Below are 27,269 nucleotides of genomic sequence, written 5' to 3'. Positions count from 1 at the left end.
TCAAGGAAAGGAAAAGGAAGAAGAAGAGTTGCAACCTATCCAACATGAAATAGATAGCAAAGAGGAGGATGATTCCAAGGAAGGTCATGATAATCAAGTAGAGGAAGAATCTATGGATGACCTTTGGATTGCAGATTTGAGAATTGGGTACGAATATGGTATTAATGAAAGCCCCATTCAAGTCCACATGGATGAAAATGATGAAGTGAGGTCTCTTAGTCAGGAAAGGGCACTAGAGGATATGACTATTGTGGATCCCTGTGAGGTTAGCTTTTCTTATTTCTTCCACATAAATGAGGGAAAATGGGATGTTAACCATCTATTGTTGCTACTACAACACCCTCCAAAATTTTGGCCTACATCCAAATTTCGGAGCCTACTTTGACTTTGCATGCTGTCGTCGCAAGTATTAAGAGTTATCACCTGTGTTTTCTTGAAGTATTCTTGTTCCGTTTGAAAGAAAATAAAAGTGTCGTCTTTTAGCATTGCAAGTGTCGCACATCGCATATATGTGGTTTTGGTTTGTTTCAAAGGGTAACCTTGGTGTTAATGGGATATTCGTACCATGTAGACATGTATCACACTCATTCTCAAAGTTTCAAGCATTGTCACACAAGTTTTGTCACTATCATCGCAAAGTGTACCTTTAGTGTCGCAATTGGGGAAAGTAGTTGCAATGTCATCACATTGAGGGAAGTATGTTGTTCATGTGTTCTAAGTGATCAATGTTGTGTCGTCAACTATTCTAAGTGTGTGATCATACTTAAGTTTATCACTGTTCACTTTGGTCTCACTGATCCCATACATAGCCAAATCTGGCAAGTTCTTTCCGAGCAACTTGGCCTCACTCAACCTTCCTGAACTGCGCACTGCGCAGTCTCAGTCCCAAAACTTCAACATTGCCTCTTGGCACTATGCCGTGCGCAGTCTTTGCCTTCCAGAATTGTGCACTAAGCAGTCTCATTGCTCTGCCTTAGCCCTTGAGCTCCAAAACTGTGCAGCCCCTGCTTCCAGTCATTCTCTTCTGCACAGTGCGTAGTCTCGAGCATCAAGTCGTAGCCTTAACCTCTTGAACTGCGCAACTGCGCAATCCCTTGGCCTCTATTCCTCCAGAACTACGCAGTAGGCATCTTCAAGCCTCAAGCCCTTAGCTTGACCTCTTGAGCCCCTCAACTGCATAGATGACAAGCGCTAGCCTGCTTGAACTGCATACTGCGTAGTCTCAAGGCTCAGTCCTCACCCTTGACTTCCTGAGTTGTGCAACTGTGCAATCCTTGAGCCTATCTCCTAGCTTGTCACCTGGTTCTAGCTCAGTCAGTGGTTATCATGAATCGTGTTAGACTAGGGTTTTATCAAAGAAGGAGACCCTGCTAGAAGACACCTTCGGAGCTGTGAAAACAAGTTGACCAATCACGAAAGATAAAGGGATACCAGATTGCGACAACAACTAAAGATCAAGATCACATTGAAGATTCCTTATCTTCGAGCCATACTGAGGAGGAAGAAGAAGAGCATGTTCCATCTCTCAAGAAGACCAAAGAAAGCGACAACAAAGAATGCCTTGACATTGCTATGTCATCATGTAGTCTATGTCATCAGTGTCATGTCAAGAGTCATCATTTGCCACATCATTTTGTGGATTATGTAAATTCAATATTGGAGAAATGTAATCTAAAGTGGAAGTCCAAGAGTCATCGATATAATATGAAAAGTCATGAGGGCGTCAAAGAGTCATAGAGAGGTCAAACAATCATGGGGGTAGTCCAAGAGTCACAAGGGAGCTAAATGGTCACCCCATTTGTTATATATACACCCTCATAGCTCATGTAAAGGACTTTTCACCTTGGCTCCTCCAACTAGGTATTAGAGAGGAAAATAACTCTTTTCGAGGAGCAAGTGGTTGCTCTAACACTCCACTTTTGGGGTTAGTGGTGTTCACTGTCTTGATGTATCTTGGAACTTTTGCTTAACAGAGGCTCGTTGAGCCAACACACTTTCATGCATATGTCGTAAATACTGTAATATTATTCTTTGAATGTTTACGATGTATGTTTTTTTCATCTGTACTAAGGAAATTGAACTATTTCGGTGGCTTTGGTACTTATCTTGTTGAAGGTGTGTTGTATGTGTTTTAACAATCATTGCTTCTATGTGAACTATTTTGCTAGTTTTCCAGTGATTCATCCATATATATATGCTCGTGTGTCTTTTCCAAATTAGTAGCCTAAAACTCTCCTTGTAGTTTTGCATATTCCAAGTTTAACGGCTGTGCGCAAACCCCAAACCAAGAACAACAGAAATCTCGTACTTCATTCCAAGTGTTTGTGATCCAGTTTGGCTTTGACTATTCAAATCATGAGGCCTGGGCTGTGTTTGGCACTTTGAGAGGTGATTCTTATTTGTGTGGAAGTAGTAGTACTTAAAGATATGCTTGGGTTACCATGAAGCAATGGAAGGACTCAGAACCAAACAATTCTGACTGTGGAAAAACCACAGTTTCAATTTTTGAAGTTTCATGTAATTGGGCCTTTTTGGCCTTGGTTTAATTAGTAAGAGGCTTTTCGCCCCGAGAAATACGGAGATGGAAGCATTTGCCTCTATGTAATATGCATGGTTGCAGCCCTATTGAATATCTGAGTTTGGCTTATGAATTGTGTGTACCTTGTTGTGTTTTATGAATCTAATGTTGCTTCAAATATCTGCTGTGCACTCTGAGAATCACAGACTGTAGGTGCATCACAATATATCTTAATGATATTAGCTAAAGGGTACTTGTTATAGCTGTACACCTCGAATACTTGGCTATCTTTCTTTATGATGTGTGATTACAAGTATGTATTTGGTTTTATTATGTTAATCACACATTGATTATTATGTGCTCTGCCATTTCTAATAGGGCTGACTTGGCAGATTTGGGTGTGCATAGAGATAAAATTGGGATGCATTTAAGCCAAAAAGTTGCATTTTATTTTTCATATTTTGATACATTTCTGCTGCATTTTTCTGTTGTCAATTTTGCTGCTGCTAAAGGGTGTAGACTGCCATAATTTCAATAAGGCTGTGAGAACTAAATTCCTTTTGAGATTGTTATGAAATAGAACGGATTTGTTGCAAAATGGAAAATCCTTGATATTTTCTTTTGCAATTTTGAATATTCAATGCATTTTTTTACTAAGCTAATTTACTGTCAAATCATTAATTTGATTTCTCTGTGTTTGCCTAGTTGTTGCCAATTCTGAGTCACATGACATTGCTCCATTAAAAGAAGATAATAGGAATTTTATCCTTAAAAGTGCTTTGGAAATTGCATTAATCCTAACATTGCCTTTTTTCATTTTGCAACTTTTTCTTCAAGTCTAAGTTTTTTCATTAATGTGCCTGACAGTTATTTGGAGTAAGTCTAAGCACATTACAGTAAACCCGAGCGTTCCAAATTTCCCCTTTTAGTACCCCCTCTTAATTGTTTTGCCTGGCTTTCCTATAACACAGTCCATATCTCCAATGAAAAATATGTGGAAAATTAAAGTCATCTGAATGTCATCAGTTGCATTGCTGACAAAAACTTGGTAAAATCATTTGAATAATTTCAGTTTATAAAGTTGTTGGTGAATCAAATTTTATAAGAGCACAAGAAGATTTTTTGTTATTTTAATGCATGGCCTAGTTTGAAATTTTATGAATGGTTGTGATACAGTGAAGTATTGCAAAGTGAAATCATCAATGAAGCTAGGAAGGTTCTAGCAAAATGGAAAAATGTCGACTTATTAGAGGAGGAAATAGCAGACAGTGAGTTATTGATGGATTTCCTTATTCAAGTGCAACAACAGAAGAAAGAAAAAGCTGAAAAACTACGTGAGGGTGTCACTTGCATAACATCAGACATTGAGGTTGTTTTAAACAAGCAGTCTGTCCTTAAGCAGAAAGGCATATCTTCATTTGTATTTAGCAAAGAAGAAAAACTGGCAGTAGGTAAAGGAAAAAAGAATAATTCCTCTTCTCCCAAGCTTGCACAAACTAAGGGAATACATTTTGACAATAGCAGTTTGGTGAATGTTTTGTCTGCAAAAACTGGAAAAGCAATTATGTTTGGCGAACAGTTGCAACAAGGAAATCAAATTCGCAATATGAGTTATGGGAAGAAGCTGGGAAAGTTAAATTTGCAGAGTCGAGCTAGAGGAGACTTCATATCCAGAAGTGGTCGTGTGGTCAAGAATTTCAAGGAATTAGAGAAGGTGTATTTTTCCACAAGATCAAAGGCAAAACAGTCTGTAAGTGACACATTAGGAAGACACTCATATAATGGCAGTTCAGGACAGGGGCTTATTTTGAGGACTGAAGGATGTGATTTAAATATGGTCAGCAACTTATCAAGTATTAAATGCAATGGTAATAAAAGTAACAGTGACAGACTTGGTTCTTTCTTCGATAGCTTGTGCAAGTATTTACGTTTCAGCAAATTCAAGGTCAAAGCAACTTTAAGACAAGGAGACTTGCTTAACTCCTCTAGTTTAGTATGTTCCCTGGATTTTGACCGAGATAAAGAGTTCTTTGCAACTGCAGGGTCCAGCAAGAAAATTAAAGTGTTTGAGTGTGATACAGTTCTCAATGAGGATCTGGATATTCACTATCCCGTTATTGAGATGAATAGTCAATCAAAACTTAGTGGTATTTGCTGGAATAGATACATCAAAAATCATATTGCATCAAGTGCCTTTGATGGTGTTGTACAGGTGAGACTAATAAACTATTCCAAATTTCCTTGTGCTAATTAATATGGTGCTAATGTGAGTAATGTGACTATCTTTCATTGCCAATGTGATTGCTCCAATTGAATTGTGAGATCACAAATAACATCTAAAAAGAAAGTTGCTTAATTGATTTTGATATAATTTCCTGATTTCTGTTTCTTGACAGAGTTTTAGAATTTCTGTTTTGTAAATTGTAATTCGATGTTTTGGCAGCTATGGGATATTACAAGAAACCAGGCTATCATGAACTTTGAAGAACATCAGAAACGTGTTTGGTCTGTTGATTTTTCACAAGCTTGTCCAACAAGATTGGCAAGTGGGGGTGATGATGGCAATGTGAAACTTTGGAATATTAATCAGGTAAGTAACAGTTCCAGCTAAGGCAACTGCAGTGTTTAACAAAGCTGGATATAAAAATTGAATTGAATTCTTTGTTCATTAGGTTTGATCAAAGATTACATGTTTTAATGTCTGCCTTTGAATGAATTATTCAGGAAGGAAGTGTTGGTACAATCAACACAAATGCAAATGTGTGCTCTGTTCAGTTTCCACCAGACTCTGCCTGGCTACTTGCATTTGGGTCTGCAGATTATAAAATATATTGTTATGATCTTCGAAATATAAAAACACCATGGTGCATTTTGGCAAATCACAGGAAAACTGTGAGTAATATCAAGTTTCTTGATTCGACCAACCTTGTCTCAGCTTCAATTGATGGTACACTCAAGCTTTGGGATCTGGCAACAAGTACAGGGGGTGTACTTTGCAACCCTGTTCTGACATATTCTGGGCATAAAAATGAAAAGGTATTAATTTAAATTTTATCAATTGCCGTTTTAACTTTTAAGAATCTGTTTTATATAAGTTGCACCCTCAGTACTCTATTCCTTACCTACAGAACTTTGTTGGACTTTCTGTTGCTGATGGGTACATCGCTACTGGTTCAGAATCAAATGAGGTATTCTACTTACACAACTCAATTCTGTAACTCTTTTCCAAAGAATTTTTCTTACCACTAGTTCATCATCTGTTAGGCAGTGAATCGCATTTTTTTAAAGATTTCGTATTATATTTGCTTAATATCTTTTGTGGGAGTGTTTTTCAAATCCTTTGTGAAATTTGTTCTTCGAAGAAAAATAAAAATACAAACAAAAGAACATTTCTTGGCTTCTTAAGCTGGAAAAAAAAGAAAATATTTGAAGCACTTACTCTTCTGACACACTTACTACTATCTGTGATTTCTGACTTATTGATCTAATCACTTTTCTTTATTGAAGGAATTCTATGTTTATTATGGAAACAAGAATTCACATCTTCTAGTATGTCAGTTGAGTTTGTTTGAAATATACTGCTTCAGATCTATTCTTAACACTGCTCCAGCTCTACCCAGAACAATATATTTCTTATACACTTGTTTATTTTGCAAAGCTTGTAGTTGAGTCAAATTTCTGAGACTCTTATGTTTATAATGTGAACTGAAAGAGATGGCGATTCAAGATTAGTTCTTTCCCTGCACCCCCTTTTAATTTTGTAGGAATTGCTTAGCTCTATGGCTTGTCAATTAAATATGGGCATACATATTTGTTATGGGGTTGATTTTGTAACTTTTATTATTTGTTGTCTTCCAGGTGTTTGTCTATCATAAATCTTTTCCAATACCAGTGGCATCTTACAAGTTTAACTGTGTAGACCCAGTGAATGGTCAAGAGGTATATGATGATGATGGGCAGTTTGTTTCCTCTGTATGCTGGAGAGGGCAGTCCCAAACTTTGGTTGCTGCAAATTGTAAAGGAAACATTGAAATCCTGGAGATGGTCTGATGTCCCACTCTTACATTGTTGAAAGGCAGTGGTAGAACTGGACAGTCTTGTTGCAGACAAGCAAGAATCCAGCCACTGATTTGTTTCAAAAGATTAGCCGATATTTCTGACAGGATATCCTACAATCTCGGAAAATAAATTCATTGAACTGCATGTTTGAAAATACAGATGGGGTTTTTCTCAATACACCTCAAGGCTCATACACCCAATGCATTCATTCTTTTAATTAAGCCAATAGAAGAGAATAATGTTAATGGAGGATGAAATTTTGGGAAATAGATATGCTGTGTATCCACAAAATGTGTGTGGATCTTATCCTGTTATAAAGCCACAGAAGAATATTAAACAATGGGCCAATTTGCATTTCTTTGAATCCCATAGAGAAGTGTAACCTTTCACTAATTTGGGTGGCAGGCTTACTGTACCCATAGATTAATTATCACTGCACTCATAGAATGATTATTATTCATTTGCTACGGTATGTGTAGTGGGAATAGGTAAAGATATGTTATCCTTTTGGAAAAATTTGAATATGATAGGCACACAACAAACAGATACATACATGTATAAAATTGTTTGAAGTATAATATTAATTCTAAATCAGATTTGAGGGAGGAATAGAGCGGGTTCTCTTGCATAAGCATTTTCACAGGTTTATGTGGTTTTGAATATTACTAGTAAAATGACTTCTTAAACAAGTGGTCAAGCAGATAGACAGTAGATCTTTTCTAATGTTGTGTTGTTGCCACATTAATCCCTTTGGCAAAGAAAGTACCAAAAATAATTTGAAAGATCTGTTCAAAGATGAGGCTACTAATCAAACATGCTTGCATCTGATAATAAATAAATTCTCACAAAGGAATTTTAGTTGATAGGCATTTGTTCGTGAAGGAGATCTAAGACATGTCTGGGAAGGGCCCATATTTGATCTATCACCTATATGATCCAGGTATAATATGTATCTGGGTGTATCCATGGAGTAGGGAAAAAGGACCCAGAAGAATGACCTAGTAACATAGTTATCATCAATGTAGGCACAACTTTCCTTCTTTTTAGTTGGTAGTTAAATCCATCTGCACTATGGGGCTAATCATTGTGTTAAGACATAGGTAGGTTATGGAGCCCACCAGATTCACTCAAGATTGGTTGGTTGGAGCAATGGCTCATGAGTCTTAACCCAGTCCTCCAAATCAATCACTCTAAAAGTGACTGATTAGTTGACATTTAAGTCCATCCTTACTATGTGCATTACTACAATTCCTACAAGAAACTAAAAAGAAACAGAACTAAGAACATATCAAAACAAATCTGCTAGTAAATGCTAGAATCTATAAACACATACTGTAGAAACAGTGAACAAAATTCAATATACCACTGTCAAAACCCATGACTTATTTTATTACTTCTAAACATGAAAAAAACCGCTATAGGAAAATACCCCTAAATTGTTTGCTGCTAGACTCAAGGCTCAATGAATGTTCACACCTTTTCGCGCTCTCTTATATATTTGAGAAAGGCGTGTTAGGGTTTACAAAAAAAGGTTTTCATGTGACTCAAACTCAGAAGTAGAATTTACTAAACGATAAAACCAATCTGAATTTCATTTTTATTTTTTACTTAACTCCTAATCTACTTTAGCTGGTGTTGCATGCCTCTAAGATTTGTTGAGGGTGGTGCATGCTTTATCTAAGGTTATCTAGCAGGTGCATGCATGCACCTTCTCCCTCTATAACTCAAAAGTGGCTCACCCTCTCCCTCTATAACTCAAGAGTGATGCACCCAAATCTGCTCCCTCTATAACTCAAAAGTGACTCACCCTCTCCCTCTATAACTCAAGAGTGATGCACCCAAATCTGCAGGTGCTCAGATTTGTTGTTATAGAAGGTTGTCCATAGCTGGTAGGTACATGCATGCAATGTCTGTCACAACCAAGGTACTTTCACTAACACTCCCCCTTACTGAGAAAATTGTTCTCCACCACACTAAGTTCTTCTCTTAACATCTTGCACTTCCCTTTTGCAAGTGGCTTAGTTAAGATATCAATCACTGGCTGATATTTGGACATGTCTACCCCCCTCCCCGATGTCACATATTTAACATGTTAGACACGACATGAGCATGACACATGTTTGGCATAGGTCCTGATCACATGACACGTGTCTAGAAATTTGGACACGTGTCCAGAAAAAAAGTGGTTTGAGGCTTCTTACAATCATTTTTTGGCCTCATTCTGATGCATTTCAATGGTAGGTTTGCAAATCTCAGAGTGGTTCCAATTTCCTTGGATTTCATATGGCGAAAGTAGAATTTTAGATCTTACTCAAAATCTAGCAAACTTAACAATTTTTAGGATTTTAGGATTTGGGGCACTGCAATGTTTCCATTCTATTTTGTCATGTATGAGGGTATGGAAGTAGCATTTAATCAAGAGCACCAAGCCCTCTATATACCTCGACGCTGTGAAAATTTCTTGAAATGCAGAAACTGGAAATATTTCTTCTAACTGAAAAAATAATTATGTTGTTTATTTTGTTTAGGGAAAAATAACGAAATATTCACACTGCAATTTCTTCACCAAATAAAATACTACGAAAACAAAAATAGGAAATAAGAAATGCTAGCACACACAAAAATTGAGACCGTTGTTTTTGGACAAATTTCCCTGAACAAACCCAATGTGAGAAAGTCACTGCAACATCTGAGGGTTTGTATTATTACGTAGTAGTGAATTTTGAGTACAATAAATTTGAATGCCCAACTAGCTATCCAATTCGAGAGAAACACTGGAAAAATCACCTAAGGGAATTTATCCTCGTCTCCAAGCAATCCGATTCAAAATGACAACTAAAAAGCAAGTTGTCCAAACCCTCTGCGTGGGCTCTGCATCACCTCTATGCAACCCACCACACACTCAACATGAAACTGATGCTAATCAAGTCGTCATCCCTGCTACTGACTGAGAAAGTGTCTCTCTTGCCTCCTAGAAAATCCTTTTGACATGTGGATACTGAAACAACCTCCTCTTCAACAAAATTGAATTGCTCATTGAAGCAACTACGTAGGCCCTGCGATGCTTCCAAGAGAAATAATTCGGCCTCCTCTCTTGTCTCTCTAGAACTGGAAAATCTTCCTCTCGATCACTATCTCTACCCGCCTCTAGCACTGTGTCCCCTCTCTAGCTCGACCCCTGATAATGACTAGCTCGACTTGCCAAAGGAACTTGCACTGTTGGCTCTCACTCACTATGATGATGTATTTCTCCGTCTATCCATCGACCTCTTCTTATAATATCTAGTTGGGACTCCAACGACCAAGATTAAAACTTAATCGATGGATGATATAATCTCCAAGTCAATTCGTGTGAGTGTCTAGAGAATTCTCACATTTCTCAATTAATTACTATTAATTAACTAGTTTTCTTAAGTTAGGAAAAATTTAAATGATGATCAATTAACTTAATTGAGCTATCTTTAGGTGGAATTTCCATAAACGATTTCTTGGTTTTGGAGAACTCCTGCGTTTTAGCCTCTCCAGAAAGTTTCGAGACTAAAACACCATTTGATGCTACACAAATTAACACTCCCTTTTAGCAAGGAAGGTGTTCTCTCTAGTGTTACACGACTACTACAACACCTTGTCTCTACATCATCCTCCCATATACACTACCGATGTTTAACAACTGTAGTTGCCTGCAACTATCCACTAACATTGCGCTAACTCTGATTGATTTGCCACTAACTGTAGTTGAACCACGCTGCATCTGTGCTACTGCTGACATTGCACTGTACATCTTGTATTGTTGCCAACTTTGCATGTGCACTGCAACCTAACTAATACTCCCTCTTAACTGTTGCCGCTGCTACTGCAACTGAGAAGCAGCCAAAATACTGAATCAACTGTGTCTATGTTGCAATTGTCTCCAAAGTCTTTGACTGCTACTAGCCTTTGCACTGTCTACTGAGAAATATGTGTTGTTGTTGATTATGCATTGAGTCTCCTGCCTTGCTATCAACATTGTTTTGTTCTCCTCATCATCTAACTCCAACTAGTTTGCAATTGTCACTCTGCAATCTAACTGCATCAATCAACATTGATCCTCCTGCTATCGAATATTGTGGGTCCCTGTAGTAAGGGTAATGATCATTCAGGAAACACCATTTGATGCTCACCAACCCTATCTAAATCTCTATGCAAATTTGGGACTAAAGCTCGATATCGGCCCACCTCTCTCCTCTAGGTATAGTTGCATACATGGGAAAATCTTCCTCCAACTGGGAGGATACCTTGTCTATCTTTGCGGATAATGCCCCTTGATCCTACTCCTTCTTGTCCTTCTTCCTTTGAGGATACTGAGTACTATAGTGGCCAATCTTGCCACACCTGAAGCACTTCATCTTAGATAGATCCTTCTTCTTCTTCTTTTCTCCATGCGAGCCTTATCTCTGATTGAGACCTTTGGCTTTCCCCTTTGATGCAAGGGCCACATTGTCTTACTCCTTCACACCATTTGATCTCTTGTCTCTCTTTACTAGAGATCGCTTCATCTCTTCCCATTGTAGATCTGACCACATCTGGTCCCACCTTGGTAATGTATCTCATCCCAAAATGCCTTGGATGAAGATTTCCCATTCCTCAGAGACATTGTTCAGGGCCAAACACACAAACTCTGTAATTTGAGGTGCTTCTCCTACGGCTGCAAGCTAAATTGGATATCCTGAATTCTGGTGAGAAAGGGATCTATGTCTCACCCTTTTGCATCCTAGTATTCTACAATTTTTCCTTCAAGAACATCTTCTGTTGCTCGGAAGGATATTGATATAACGTTGCAAGAGCATACCACATCTCCTTGGTTGTATTCTTGCCATATGTGAGACTATATTGTCTCGGACTCCATCTAGGGTCATCTGCTTCACTTTGACCATCTCTTTCCACAACGTTATCTGCATAGGTATTCAGAGCCTGCTCATCCTGAGAAAGGACATCCTAGCCTTCTAGATGATATAGTTGGAAGCACTGTCCAATCTGTCTTGATCTCTAAGGCTGACTATGGCCATTTTTGTAAAAACTCAACCTGTAATAGAAATCTCCCTCTTTCTCCTGCTCAGCGACTGGCTCTATTATTCACACTCCCTTTTGGAGAGAAAAACTGCCTACTGCATTAGCTGGAAATATTGGATTTCTGAACTAGAAACCCTCTAAGAGAAATCTCCTTCTGTGTCTGCACTTTCTCTTCCACGTGGCACTGATTCTGCTCTAGCACCCTGTTGTAAAACCCTTCTGCGCCCAAACAAGAGGTATACTCTGTGAAATATTGTGTTGTTTCTCCCTTTGCTTGTTGGAATCGCTTCCCTGAACAAATCGAACTTCCCTGCAACTACAACTAGAAAATCAAACCTTTGCGCAACAATTTGCACTGCTTGGCTAGGCACTGCGTAGCTGCGGAAAATTTCGGCCTGCTACTGCCTCTGAACAACATAATTTTCTCTCTTATGCCTCTAAGATTTCTATCTATCAAATACGCTTTGATACCATGTAAAAAATCCTTGAAATGCAGCAACCACAAATATCTATTCTAACTGAAAAATCAATTATGTAGTTTATTTGGTTTACAACAAAATAACAAAATATTCACCACAATTTCTTCACCAAATAAAATATTGTGGAAGCAAAAATAGGAACTAAGAAATGCTACCACACATAAAAATTAACACTATTGTTTTTTGACAAATGTCCACGGGAAAACCCAATGTGGGAAGCCCAGTACAACAATTGAGGGTTTGTATTATTATGCAGTAGTGAATTCTAAGTACAATCAATTTGGATGTGCAACTATCCAATCTGAGAGAAATACTAGCAAAATCACCTGAGGGAATTTACCCTCATCTCCAAGCAATCCCAACTCAAACTGACAACTAGAAAGCAAGTTGTCCAAACCCTCTGCGTAGGCTAATCAAGATATCCTGATGCTAATCAAGCTATCTTGCTTGCCGCTGACTAGGAAAGTGTCTCTCCCGCCTCTTGGAAAATCCTTCCGGCCTCTGGACACTGAAACAACCTCCTCTTCAGAAAAAATGAATTACTCATTGAAGCAACTGCGCAGGCCCTGTGTTGCTTGCAGGGGAAATAGTTCAGCCTCCTCTCTTGTCTCTCTGGAACTAGAAAATATTCCTCTGAATCACTATCTTTCCCCCTCTCTAGCCCTGCGTCCCCTCTCTTGATCGAACTCTAATATTAGCTATCTCGACCTACCCAAGGAACTCGCATTGTTGGCTCTCATTCATTGTGATGATGTATTTATCCATCTACCGATCAACCTCTTCTTATAATCTCCAGTTGGGACTCCAATGACCACTTAATCAATGGCTAAGATCATTTCCAAGACGATCTATGTGTGTTTCTAGAGAATTCTCACATTTCTCAATTAATTACTATTAATTAATCAATTTTCTATGTTAGAGTTAGGAAAAATTTAATTGAGCCATCTCTAGGTGGAATTTCCATAAATGATTTATGGGTTTTGGAGAACTTGTGTTTTAGCCTCTCATCAAAGTTTCTAGACTAGAACAATATTCGATGCTACAAAAACTAACAGACGCTGGTGGCAATGATTGTTGAACTCCTTTGTCATTACTCTAATAAAAATGTACCCATCACTAAAAAATAAATCTTGATTTGACATGTTAATATTTTCCTATCTTATTTTAATGCTTATAGGGTGATATTGATGATGAGGATCCCAATATACACAATGGTTTTGATGATATGTATTTGTTTGTTGTAGTGATTTTTTTGGACTCTAAAGGTTTGTTGTAGCGGCTATAACCACCCTCCAAAATTTTGTCTTCGCCATGTTTTGGAGCCTCCCTCAAAATCTTAGCAGATTTTTTTGCACTGCTCAAGTACTTGTGTGTTCATTTAAGTTTATCTTTCGCTTTGCAATTTGTGTTCGCTCACTTGCTTTGTTGACTAACCACAAGCTGACCCCCTATGACTTGGTTTACATCGAGTTCTTGTGTCGTCTTGCTCTAAGGAATTGCACATAGTAGCCCAACAGCCTGCCTTGCTCTCAAGAATTGCACAGAGCAGCCGATAGTCAACGTTGCTCTTCAGAATTGCACAGAACATTCCGACAGTGAGCTTAGGCTCTAAAACTATGCAGACCTAGCAAACAACTTGTCTTCAGCTGGGAAACTGCGCAGAGCATGAGATGCAGCCTAAGCCACTCAACTCAGGAATTGCGCAGAAGCATTCCCTCAGCTGTTGTTTGATGCATGTGCCAACAGGTTGCCTAGTTCCCTCCAAAATTGCGCAATCTTTCCAGGCAGTGCATGGCAATGCCCTGAAGAAACAAGAAACTAAGAGGAAAATCATCCCTAGGAAGTAGGGATCTTTTATCAGTTTCCCAAAGGTGACACAATGTTATCTTTAGACCTTTCTGCTAAGTGTCGTTGTTGTTCTTGATTTCAAGCATACATGTCATGAACTCCATTTGCTAAAATCTATGTAATGGACGCCTCAGGAGCCCACTTATGCATCGATCATCCAACTCTAGCTTCCCTAGGAGATCAAGGAGCCTTCGTAGCGTTCTCGTCGCTTTTCGGGTTAAGTTTTTCTTTTATCGCCTTTTGTTATTTTTCTTGTCGCTTTTCCCTATTTAGCTTGTGAAAATTTTGTTTCACTCGTTTTGTTGAACGACCATTGGCGTTTTAACTTGTTTTAGCTTGTAGAAGTGCTGTTTCAAGTTTTGCATTGCCTTTCTTAAGCGTCACATGCATGACCCAATTTTTGCTCTAAGGGTCGTTGTGGCGACTCCCTTCACATGCTTCGTGTTCTTTCAGTTTAATCGATTGTTGCACTTGTTTCACATGCATACATCGACACTTAGCCAGATCTGCACTCCTCCTTGCATCATCTTTTAGATCTGCATGTTTGCACACTCCCCATGGACAGATCCGGGCTCCCCCTGCTCGGATCTCACATTCACTTGCATGCACTATCTAATCTGGCAACTCAAGGCCTCTGCTTTGGCTTCTGGAATTGCGTAGATCCTATCTTGGGTTGGCTCCAACTGCGAATTGTGCAGTTCCAGGAGCCAGTCTCCCAACTTGGTCACTGAGTTTGCGCAATACATACTCTCCCAGGCCTTGTCCCACACTGAGCTGCACATTGCGCAGTTCCAGTGATCAAGCTTCCACACTGATCATTGGGACTGCGCAGTGCAGAGTTCCAACAGTGAGTCAGACACCCCTGTCAGTCAAAACTATGCAATTCCTCTCATCATATGCCCTAATTGTTGCTTGATCATGTTGTGAAGTTGGATTTGTAAGAGCTAATGTTTATTGGCCATGAGTGTTTTTTCTGTCCCATAGGTACCACACTCGCGAAGCACTTCTCTCCAATAGTCATTGCACCAAAAAGAGTTGCTTCAAGAGCGACCGCTGAAAGCAGTACTGGGGAGGCAATTGAGCAAGCATCGATTTACTTGCCAATATATGCAGATGCTCAACACTAACAAGGCAGCAAGACCAGCAACAGTGGAAAAAGGCAACTATCCAGTACAGGAACATGGAAAGAGGAAGTTGCTGACATAATAGAGGGAGAACAACGCTGCAGAGCGAAAGTGCTTTCAATCTTCATGCAGGCAGCTTTGACAGCAGAAGCAAAAGGAGGCAGAGGACACACACAACAAAGCGAAGAGCAGAGCTTGCAGGTGGTAGAGCTGAGATCACAACAAGTAGAACAAGAGTCGAAGGAAGAATAGGCACTGGGAAGCTGAAATGGGAAGAAGAACAAAGGCAAGGTGCAATGACAGAGCAAACAACGCCCATACAAGTTGATAAGTCGGAATAGCCAGCAACTGAGGAAGAGAGTGAATAGATGCAAGTTACCTCACCAAAGCTAAGAACAAGAACCAAGTCCAGTCAGAGGTCGAAACGGAAATGGAGCAGGTGATGTGCAAGGCCACCGGTGATGACTTATAGTGGAGCGCAGACAACATGCAAAAGTACATCGGTGGTCTAGCCACACTTAGGACATTGCAATGCATACTTCAAGATGAGACAGACACAGGTTCCAAGACCACATGCTTGGATGCCATGGAGGCAAGAGTCCACTTTCAACAAGACAACATCAAGCAATTGGGGACATCACAACACAATACCAAGCTTGGCATAAGTACATGACTGAGAAGCATCAAGTGAGTGTTGTCGAGTTGGTCTTTCCCCGAACCTCAGAGTCACAATGTGTTGTCTCTAGCCTATTTTGTCTCACATGGTTACATGTGGAAAATGTATATTATGGTAAACATGTTGTAAGTGAAATTCCAAGTGTCACTAGTGGAATGTGAACAGTCACTATGTAATGTGAAGAGATGAGGGTAGTCCAAGAGTCACAAAGGGGAATGTCAAGGGTCACCCTACCCTTTGTTATAAATAAAACCTCATAACTCATATAACAGGGTTTTGGGAGTCAGACTTTTGGCTAGGCATTGCTTAGAGAAGGCTTGGAGAGTATTGTGACGAGCCTTGACTTCTCCACAGCGTAGAGCAAGTACATCTCTTTGGAGGAGCAGGTGGTGTTAACTGTAATGTTCTACTATTGGGGTTAGTGGTTGTCAATGGTGTATGTATAGATGGAAAATTCACTTAATATAATATATAACAGAGCCAACACGTTTTCATGCATATGTTGTTGTTGTAGTTGGATTATTATGGTTTCTTTAGCAATGTATGTTATTTAACTTATGCATTTGTGTATGAACTATTTTGTATGCAATTGTATGAATCTTGTTGCATATGCATTGTTGGTTTAACCCGTCACTTTGGATTGTGGACTATTCTACTTTCCAGCTTATGATGTCATTCAGCGTGTGTGTTCCTTTTAGGCTGCGTACTATTACAAGCTTCTAAGGGGCACACTTCCTTTTCCCCTCTGCATGATAGAATCCCCATGCATCTCACTTGACTCATTGCAAGGTCACACACTTTCTTCCGACAAAGTTATCTTACTTACCTCTATGCGCCACTGTAGTCAAGACATTACTTTACTACCCACTACTGTGACTCGTACTCCAAATGGTCTAAGGTCTAGGTGGGACTTCTTACAGGGGAGATCCCCTGACATGTTGGCAGGTCTAGCACTGTCAACATTTATGGCGCCCGAAGGAGGGCCAGATGACAAGTTGAGTCCTCAAAGTTTGTTTTGAATCTCTGGACATCTTTCATGACTTACATTACTGTTAATCCTCTGACATGTCTGTCTCATGGACGTGTTTTTGAAGTGTCAGAGGATCTCTTCAATGACTTGTCACGTTTCACATATGATGGTGAAGGCATAGCATCCTTGCTTAGTCACGGAGTTGCCTTCATGGGTTTCTATGAAAGGAATGAAGTCCCCACAGACGACGTTGCTTGCTCATTGTTCACTAACACACTCAGAGGGCACACACTGCAATGGTGTGTCACATTTCCCACAACATTCATTCATTATTATGTCAGATGATCGGAGCGCTAGTCCATGCTTTTTATTGGTATGATTGTAAAGCACTCAATATTTTTTTTTGCAATTACGGAAAGCACTTGATGAATCCCTTTTGCAATTTTGGGATCACTTTTGTAATCTCGCTTTTCAAATCCCAGAGGACGAAATTGATTGGAAATTTCGTAATGAAGGATTTCAGAATCTTTTTCACATATCTGAAATCCACATGTGTTAGAATCATTTGAACCTCTCCCAGCATACCTTAGTGTTAGAGAAGCCAAACCCATGATGGACAAGGTTGCTGTCACAGGTGACCCTCCATCTGATTCTCATCAAACAACTCTAGCTCTGCAATGCGAGGTGGGAGAAGTTGCGAACCCATCTGTTGAATTGTCACATCCTAGCACCCCACCTGCTCTGGATATCTGCACAGATTTGGACTACAAGCCTGTTGGTTGTCACATGAACTTATTCTCTCAAACTTTGTCCTCTCGTTCTGTTGATCCTTTGGATTGTACTGTGTTGTGTTCTCCCATTCCATACTCCACATTTGTTGTTCACGAGGATCAAGTTGTCGACAAAGTTGGTGTTGAGTAGCCAATCTGCATTGTCATTTATAATGAGTATGTGTGGGAATCTGAAAAAGAACCCGCAGCGAAGGATGACTTCCTTCTGTCCGCGCCTCATCTGCTTTTTCCTGACATCTTTTGTGATTCTGCCATTTCTGACTTATCCTGTGAAAATTCATCCCCGGATATTTCTACTTCTGATCATTCAAAAACCACATCGGATGTCTGTCTGTCATTGCATTGCGGAGAGGGCACATTTTTTTTTTGAATCCACCCAATCTATCATCTTTTCTTTCTGAAACTCAGAGGGTGAACATTCTTGTTTCTCATCAACCAATCTGTACGATTCATCATATCAGAGGATGTCGATACTCATCTCGAATTTTCTAATCGTGGTTGTCATGATCTCTTTACTCCATTCGATCACGGTGCAGATTCATTCGCTATTGATCTGTTTAAGCCACCTGTCTTTGATGATCTACCTGCTGATGAAGTGGAAACCCCTCAAGCTGTCAAGGCACTTCAGCCCGAGCTGTTGGTTATGTCAGGTCCTTGTTGTCTTGAGGTCAATTCCGTTTTTGATAAGAAATCTATTGAAACACCTCAGCATCCTCATCACTCTCATGTTTACATTGAAGACCAATCTGATCTACATATTTTACATCCTCCACGACAATCACATGATCCCATTGCTCATGCATTGGAGGAATCATACACAACGAACACTCTTGTTAAGTGAAAGTTGTCTTCCTTTTTCATGTTTGCTCGTTTCATGGTCAAAAGAGTGTACATGCTCATCGTCTACGCACATTGTGTTGCAACACCATGGTACGTCTGCAGAGTGTGTCTTGCGTTTTTACTCTTTTCTTTTCTGTGGACGCTTTCAGAATTCAAGCGTGTTGGTTTTCATTGTCTTATCTTTCCTGTGCGCCGGTTTACTTGAATATCTTTTTGGTCGACTATGCCTTCACCAACATGGGTCAACCAATGCGCTAGTGGCTGCATTGGAAATATCACTTTACATGAGTAGGCCCATGCACTGTTTAGCATAGGAGTAGGAGTAGTGTTTGCTTTCTTTTTTGCTTTGCTTGCATGTTTTGCTTTGCTTTCATGTTTTTCTTTCGTTTACTTCTGTCCTTTGCTTGTTATGCGCCCGTAGGTTTAACTTCACATGAAATAGTGTTTGACTCTTGAGACAAGCAAGGTGAAGTACAAGAGGATTTGTACAACTATCAATAATTGGTTATCTGTTGTTCTCTATCTTTATGAAGAGCTTGTTGTCTTTAGTCGATGATACCCTGATGGCAAATACGCTCTATCCAGAGTGAGTCTTGGTGAAAACACAACGCTTGCAATTTTACTAGTACTGCCTACTCTAATCGGTTTTTTCTATATTCGGTTAACCCTTGTCAGCTTAGTCAAGTGTAGGAATTTACAAGGTAAGTTTCTTAGATATAAGACCAAAGGACACTGCTCACAAACAGATCACAGATCGGTACACCAATATTCTTGACGTGGTTAAAACTCTAAAAGAGAGAAATAGTCCACGACCTGAGCCAACGCGGCAACTTCAGGGAATTTATTAATGTAAAAGAAAGAAAATTTACATAAGCTTCTCTCATAAGTGGTCACCTTACAAATGACCCTCAATTCTCTTTAAATGGAGATCATAGACCAATCGGGTGTTAATCCACGGATCAAGTGTCGGTAATACCGAGGAGAGAATGAACCGTCGGATCACTTCATGTCTAGAATATATCGTGACAGTCGGATTGCAAGTTACAAAAAGTATGTTATGAAAAAAATTAGTTAATTTTAGATTTATTATTTAATTTTAGGTTTAATTAGACGAAAGGGCACGATCATAAGATCATGCCCTTTCCCAAAGGGTGTCCATGGCGGTATATAAGCCAGGAACCCCATTGTAATAAATCATCATCTGTCTATTCATCTTTTTAATAAATTATTTATACATATAATTTTGCGTATCAGAAGTTTTATGCTTCATCTGGTATCAGAGCGTTCGGTTCTTAGGCAGTCCGCTCAGTCCAGCTACATCTCGCTGTGCACAATAATTCACTGAATAGACGTGCGTTCCCCAGCGGCAGTGGAAAATATCTATATATATATATATATATATATATATATATATATATTTATTGACAAAATCAGATTCGTAGTAGTCCTTTTTTCTGGACGTAGGCAGCCTGTGCGTGGGGGCATCGGGTCACCAAGGATCCGTTGTCTGCTTTCGTCTGCGTGAGTGAATTAGCATACAAAACAACAAAGACGTCCGCAAGTTAACAACTGCCACCGTGGAAAACACCGCAATCGTTGTTTGCTGGTAAACAAGAATCTCATGGCCACAATCAGACAGGAAGGGCCACGGTATTTCTGTGCAGATACGGTCACGATAGGAGCATCGGACGTGACCTTCGGGTGTAAGTGACTCTCTGTATCACATACATATACAATATATATATGATATATATATAAGTTATAATATATATATATATATATATATATATATATATATATTAATTTAATTAGAAGTTATATAATATATAACTTAATTTAGTTATAAGTTATATATATATATATATATATATATATATATATATATATATATATATATAGTTAATTTAATTAATTAAATTTATTTTAATTAATTAAAAGGTATATGCATAAAATTTATTTTAGCTAATTAAAAAAAAAGGGGGAAAAATATTTTAGCTGGCAAGTAAATACACGCCCCCGCAAACCTGCTCAATGTCGATAATAACAATGGCGGATTTCCAAAAAAAAAATTGTTGGACGCGGAGCATAAGATAAATAGCAACCATGATGAGGTCAGTGAAAGATTAAATGAATACCAGAGCAAGCTTGGGAGCAAGCTAACGAAATAAAAAATCTTCGCGATACAATAAATCGAATAGAAATAAAGATGGAAAATCAACATGTCCAAACAGAAGTAAACATCAGAGATGCCTTAACAATGCTGAAACTTCTGTGTAAAAGGTCGAATTGTACACTCGAACAACGACTAAAAGAAAATGAAGAGAATCAAGAACACATCTCATCAGATTCAACAAAGTCAACAGACTCTCATGAAAAAGTTGAATCCCAAGAAAATCAGTGACACCCCACCAAAAAGTGAGTAACATAGCGTTTACAAACAAGCAACTCTGGGATAACTTTACCAATCAACACCCTTTCTTTGCTCAACCATTAGCAACATACCAACGAAGGGCAAAAGTCGAGATGCCTAAATTCGATGGAAACGGAAAAAACAATGTTGCATGGATAAATAAAGCAGAAGCGATGACGAAAAGCTCAGGCATGCATCCGTGAAAATGGAAGGAGAAGCATATAACTGGTATATGTGGTGGAAAAAAACAACACACGTCATTAGCTAGAGAAAATTTAAAGATGCCTTCTTTAAAAGATTCCAAGGTGTAAGAGAAGAAGAGTTATTTTCAAAACTCATCAAGTTACGAAAAAAAGGAAGTGTGGACGAATACACTCAAGAATGGGAGACCTTAGTAACACGAGTACCTGGGTTATCAGAATCTTGTTTGATTCAATCATACGTCTCAGGACTCAAAACCCATTTACAAGCAGAACTTGAGATGCATGACATTACATCAATAGAAGTAGCACGACGGAAAGCAAAAACAGCCGAAAAGAAATCTGAACCAATATTTTGGTCTAAAGCAGAAAAAACATATGCAAGACGAAGGATACCCCAGTATGTGGACTCAAATAATACAAGATATGTTCCACCTTATCGTCGTGAAGATGAAAAATCTAATGTGGAAATGCAAAGGATAAAAGAGGGTAAATGTAAACGTTGTGGTGAGAAGTGGGACCCCAAACATAGATGTGCTAAAGGAAAAGAACCAAAAAACCTATATAATTGTGAAGCAACCCATGATTCAAATAGTGAAGGTTCTGACATAGAAGAAATAGAAGATGCCCCAGAATTCTCACCAGAATTAGATGACGGAAGTATTCCGCAAGTGTCATTATCAGCCATGACAGGTATATCACAACCCTAGACCTTAAAGTTAAAGGGACACATAAAGAAGAACAACGTAGTGGTTCTCATCGACTCTGGAAGCACACACAATTGTTTAGATGCAACCGTGGCAAAGAGACTCAATATCTTTTCATTTCCCTTACCAAACATGAAAGTGATGGTAGCTAATGGTAAGAAGATTGAAAAGGTGGGGAAATGCCATAAGGTCAATTTGCAGATTCAAGACTTTAATTTAGAGTCTCCATTCTTCACGGTACCGTTAGGAGGAGTAGATGTAGTCTTAGGTATCCAATGACTACGAACTTTAGGTACTTATGCCGCCAACCATCAAGTACAATTTATAAAATTCAAATGGGGAGGTCAAAAGTACAAACTACACGGATTCTAAGCACCAGAAAATCAAGTTGTATCATCATCCCAGATGATGAAGCTGAGTCGAAAAGGAGCACCTGCTTATGTAGTACAATGTCACCAATTAGAAATGTTATCTGCAAATATGACCAGAGAAGAGTCACCAGAGATACAAGATTTGATTCGAAAGCATAAAAAAGTAATTCAAGACCTAACTATGAAGATGCAGTCTAATAAGGAAATTGAGCATACAATAGAAGTCAAGGCAAGACCAGACCCCGTCAACATCAAGCCATACCAATATCCACATCACCAAAAAACATAAATTACAAGATTAATCCAAGATCTTTTAAAGTGTGGGACATTGATCATCTTGGAATATCTGATCAATTGGAAGGACTTCCCGAAGAAGACGTTTCTTGGGAGAATGAAGCATTTTGTCAACACATCTGTCGTTACGTATGCTTTGAGGACAAAGCATTCTTTCGAGAGGAAGGCAATGTTATGAAAAAAATTAGTTAATTTTAGGTTTATTATTTAATTTTAGGTTTAATTAGACGAAAGGGCACGATCATAAGATCATGCCCTTTCCCAAAGGGTGTCCATGGCGGTATATAAGCCAGGAACCCCATTGTAATCAATCATCATCTGTCTATTCATCTTTTTAATAAATTATTTATACATATAATTCTGCGTATCAGAAGTTTTATGCTTCAAAGTACATAGTAAAGAAACACACTTTACCTAACTATACACTAGACCAAGTTATATTTAACTATTTGTTATGTGTCGGAATATCCTAACATCCCCCCTTAAGAACAATTTAGGATAGGATTGAAGGATGTACAAAGATGACACAATTGGAGGAAGGAAGCATTAGAGCCTATCCCCCCTTAGTGACAACTTCCTGAACTCCAACAATAAATCGAAGTTTAGTAAACTTGGCCTCTGTGAGAGCCTTTGTAAAGATGTCTGCAACTTGATCATCGTTTGAACAATATTGCACTTCAAGAACATGTCATGAATGAGCTTTTTGATGAAGTGTGTGTGTAGTTCAATGTGTTTGTTGCGCTGATGTTGGACTGGATCTTTGCATAGTTGAATGGCACTTTGATTATCACCCCAAAGTGTAGTCAGATGTTGCTGCTGAAAACCAAACTATGACAGGATCTGATGAAGCCACATGGCTTCCTTACTAGCTTCTATGCTGCCATGATACTCTGCTTTGGCTGAAGAAACAGAAATGACACTATCTTTCTTGCAAGCCCATGTAATAGGTCCAGAACCAAGAGTGAAGACATAACCTGCGGTAGACTTCCAATCATCAAGGTCACCAGCCCAATCGGAATAAGTGAAACCAACGAATAGAGAAGATGGTTCTCCACTGTAATGAATCCCAAACTGAACTAGACCTCAAACATAATGAAGTATCCTTTTAGCTGCTTTTCAATGACTTTCATATGGGTTTTGCATAAACTGAGCAATAAGGCCAACTAAAAAGGAAAGGTCAAGATGGGTATGGGTCAGATACAAAAGCTTTCCAACAAGTTGACGGTATAAGGTAGCATTAACTTCAGGGGAAGTACAAGTCACTGAAAGTTTGTCTCCAGAATGAAAGGGAGAAGGGACTGGCTTACAATCTTCTATGTGAAAGTGGCATAGAAGATCACAAGCATATTTGGACTGGGAAAGGGAAATACCTTTTTTGGATTGCAAGACTTGAAGACCAAGAAAATAATGCAAGTGTCCTAAGTCTGTCATTTCAAACTACGTTTTAAGGCTAGACTTCACATGGTTTATAAGGTTGGGATTACTACCAGTAAGGATAATATCGTCAATATAAATAACAAGAATGATAAGAGACTTACCCACTTTCTTGGTGTAGATAGTATTGTCGAAATGACACCTAGAAAAGCCAATATCTAAAAGAAAGCTATCCATTTTGGCATACCAAGCCCGAGGGGCTTTGCTTGAGACCATAAAGGGATTTCTTAAGCTGACATACAAGGTTGGGGTCTATTTGTATAAAGCGAGGAGGTTATTCCATATAGATTTCTTCGTGCAAGTCCCCATGCAAGAAGACGGATTTAACATCCATCTGATGGACTTCCCATATGAAAGAGGAAGCAAGGGAAAGAACAAGGTGGATAGAGTTCATTTTGGCAACAGGGGAGAAGGTTTTAGTATAGTCAATGTAGAAAATATGATGGTAGGTTAACCCGATAATGCAATATCAATCAAAGCAGTATACTATAACCTACTTCTACTATCAATTCGCAGAACCTTAAAGATCGAGCTAAACAATATAACCAGAAGAAGAAGAATCAATGCACAATACACATGAAAATATTTTGGGGGAAGCCTTAGCTAAAAACCCCACTATCTGTATTATCATACAAGGTGGAAATACATATGAATTATACAAAGCCTTAGCTCTCACAGCTAGCCAGCTCTCAGTACAATCCTCACAGATGCTCACATGCAATCTTGGCTTCTCTCCAACCTTCCTCTCTGCCCTCCAAGCTCCTATTTCCTTGTGTTGTTCTTCTGGGATGATTCACCTGTTACCAAGTGGATGATCTCCTACCAAGTGGATGATCAAGCCTCCAAAACGGCGCAATCTTCAAGGATGATTCCTTGATTGCATACATGAGTTTTATTTATAAGAAAACACATGCAACTGATAGTACACTGTCTTTGACTTCAATCTCAACTGGGTCTTTCTTAGAATAGACATGCATAAGTTTTTGATGAGGGAATATTAAGTTAACTGGAGTAGCACTAGTTGAGTGCATGCATACATCAAGTAACTGTTAACTCACTTTTAGTTCCTCAAACAGTTTGGAACTAATTTAACTGGACTTAACTCAGTAAAATGAGTTAACTAATTACAACTCAAATATAACTCAATCTTATCTCCTTAATTTAAGGGATAGCTCTTGCATGACTTCAGAAAGACTTCTAACTTGAATTTCTCCAACTAATTAATTCAAAATGCATTAATTAATTATTTCCAAGTAGCTATTAAGACTAAATTCGATTTTAATTCACAATTTAATTTAAGGACAAATCAAATTGGAATATTCTTGTTGCCACATTTCAACACTCCCTCTCAACAAGAAAGGGATTATCTGCCACCCCGAACCTATCTCTATGGAACTCAAATTTACACTTTGAAAATGTCTTTGTCAAAATGTCAACATCTTGCTCCTCTATCGAAATATATTGTAGCAACATGATCTTCTCGACTTGTGAAAATCCACAGGTAACAAATCATGCCTTATGCTTCTCCACACTACCATCAGCAACTTGATTTACCTTATAAAGCCAACAGGAACTTACAACTGACTTGTTTTCCGGTCTCGGAACCACGTCCCAAACACTTACGAACTATGGAGTCATACTCCTCCACCAAAGCATCAACCCAAATCGGCTGCTGCACTGCTTCCTCAAAGGAAGATGGCTCGGTCTCAACACATTCCCAAACAAGGGCCATGTATCTAGTGTACCTCCCAGGTGACCTCCTCTATCTGTGCTGAAAAGATGGTGCTCCCACATTCTCTCTCGCATCCTCCAACAATCTCTCGGATTCTTTGGTGCACTTCTGTCCATCTCTGGAAGACTCTGCTTGAGTGGATGTCTCCACTCCTGGAACCTCTACATGCGGCGGCTCTGCATCAGTCTGAGGCTCCTCCTCCTTAGGAACCAATAGTTCCTCCACAGCCTGTAGTTGGAGCTCACTCTCAAGGGAAACTCGCATGACCTTCTGCTCATCAAACTTGAGATCTCTGCGAACCACTGTCCTTCGACTGGTAGGCAAGTACACCCAATAGTTGTGAGGTGTATCAGTGTACCTCACAAGTATCCCCAACTCTGCTGTCGGCTCAAGCTTCTTCCGTGCATTCTTTGTCCCACGGAAATATACCGATGAGCCAAAGATCCTGAAGTGACTCACATTTGGTCTCTTACCAGAGAAAGCTTCCTCTGGTGTTTTCATCCCAAGTATGCGATGCGGGCTTATATTATGCAAATAGACCGTTGTGTTGCATGCCTCGGCCCACAATTGAAGTGGTAGGCCTTGGTCATGCAACATTACCTATGCTGCCCCTACAATAGTTTTTTTCTTCCTCTCGGCCACCCCATTCTGTTGTGGGTTATGAGGTGACGTTAACTCTCGTTTAATTCTTTCCGCTGTACAGAAGTCTTTAAACTCTGAGAGACATATTCTCCACCATCGTCGCTTCTCAAGGCCTTGTTCTTCTTCCCTGACTCTTTCTCGACCAAAGCTTTGAACTCACAAAACTGTGAAATTTTGGTCCTTCTTCTGCATGAAATAAATATAGCATTTACGAGAATAGTCATCAATGAAAATCAAATAATACCTTTGATTCACCATGGATACCGTCGAGAATGGTCCACACACATTAGTATGAACTCGCTCTAAGATAGCCTTTGCTCGACTGTCTTGATCATAAAAGGAAGACTTGGTGTACTTTCCTAAGGTACAACCTTTGCATGTGTCAACTTGCTCAAGTTGACCTTTCGGAAGTCTTGTAGATACCTGTTGCATTATCTTCAAAGCCCCATGATGCAAATGGCCCAACCACCAGTGCAACAACTCGCCAATGTCTTGGCTTTGCACCAATTCGTCTTTCGTACTCAATGCTGCACAATCATCTACCTCTAGTTTATAGAGATTCTTCACCCGAATCCCTATCCTCTTGGTCTGACCCGTGGCTATGTGTCTTAGGAACACCTTTCCTTTACTGAAGACAACATCATAGCCTTTGTCCTCCAACATCGCGACTGATACCAATTTTTTCTTCAGTCTAGGAACATACATCACATCTGTCAAGGTGAGAGGAGCTCCATGCTCCCTCTAAAAAGCAATCGTGCCCACTCTTGAAACACTATACCTTCCGTCGTCACCCATCTCTATGCGCATCTTGAGGTCTTTCTCCTACAAGGCACTGAATAAACTTTTATCACCAATCATGTGGAATGAGGCTCCACTGTCAAGATACCAAACACAACCCATCATCATTGACACCATGCATGCGATGAGGGTAAATCCCATTTCGAACTGAGATGCTAATGCCTCACCTTCCGATCCTTCTGAGGATCCCTTCTTGGACTTCTTCAATGAGCAATTAGTCGCATAATGTCTCATCTCGTGAAAATTAAAGCATCTCACTTTAGACATGTCACCCTTCTTCCCTCCATGAGAAGAATTCAATTTGGAATGGGAAGCCTTCCCCTTCCC

The 27,269-nt window shown here is 39.3% G+C and overlaps 1 protein-coding gene across 1 annotated transcript; it reads left to right on the top strand.

Moving 5' to 3' along the window:
• Window positions 1-3,665: 3,665 nt before the first annotated feature.
• Window positions 3,666-6,754, top strand: LOC149185372 (protein SPA1-RELATED 3-like). Its single transcript, XM_089417914.1, has 5 exons — window positions 3,666-4,730; window positions 4,962-5,108; window positions 5,243-5,554; window positions 5,647-5,706; window positions 6,377-6,754. Exons 1-5 carry the CDS (start codon window positions 3,798-3,800, stop codon window positions 6,566-6,568), a joined length of 1,644 nt encoding a protein of 547 aa, XP_089274040.1. The 5' UTR covers window positions 3,666-3,797; the 3' UTR covers window positions 6,569-6,754.
• The last annotated feature ends 20,515 nt before the right edge of the window (window positions 6,755-27,269 follow it).

The sequence above is a fragment of the Pinus tabuliformis genome, chromosome 3_2 (genome assembly GCF_031772625.1).
Source record: "Pinus tabuliformis cultivar Carrire ecotype Pingquan chromosome 3_2, CPIR1, whole genome shotgun sequence".
Classification (NCBI taxonomy): Eukaryota; Viridiplantae; Streptophyta; class Pinopsida; order Pinales; family Pinaceae; genus Pinus; species Pinus tabuliformis.
This window is presented reverse-complemented; position numbering and strand designations above follow the sequence as displayed.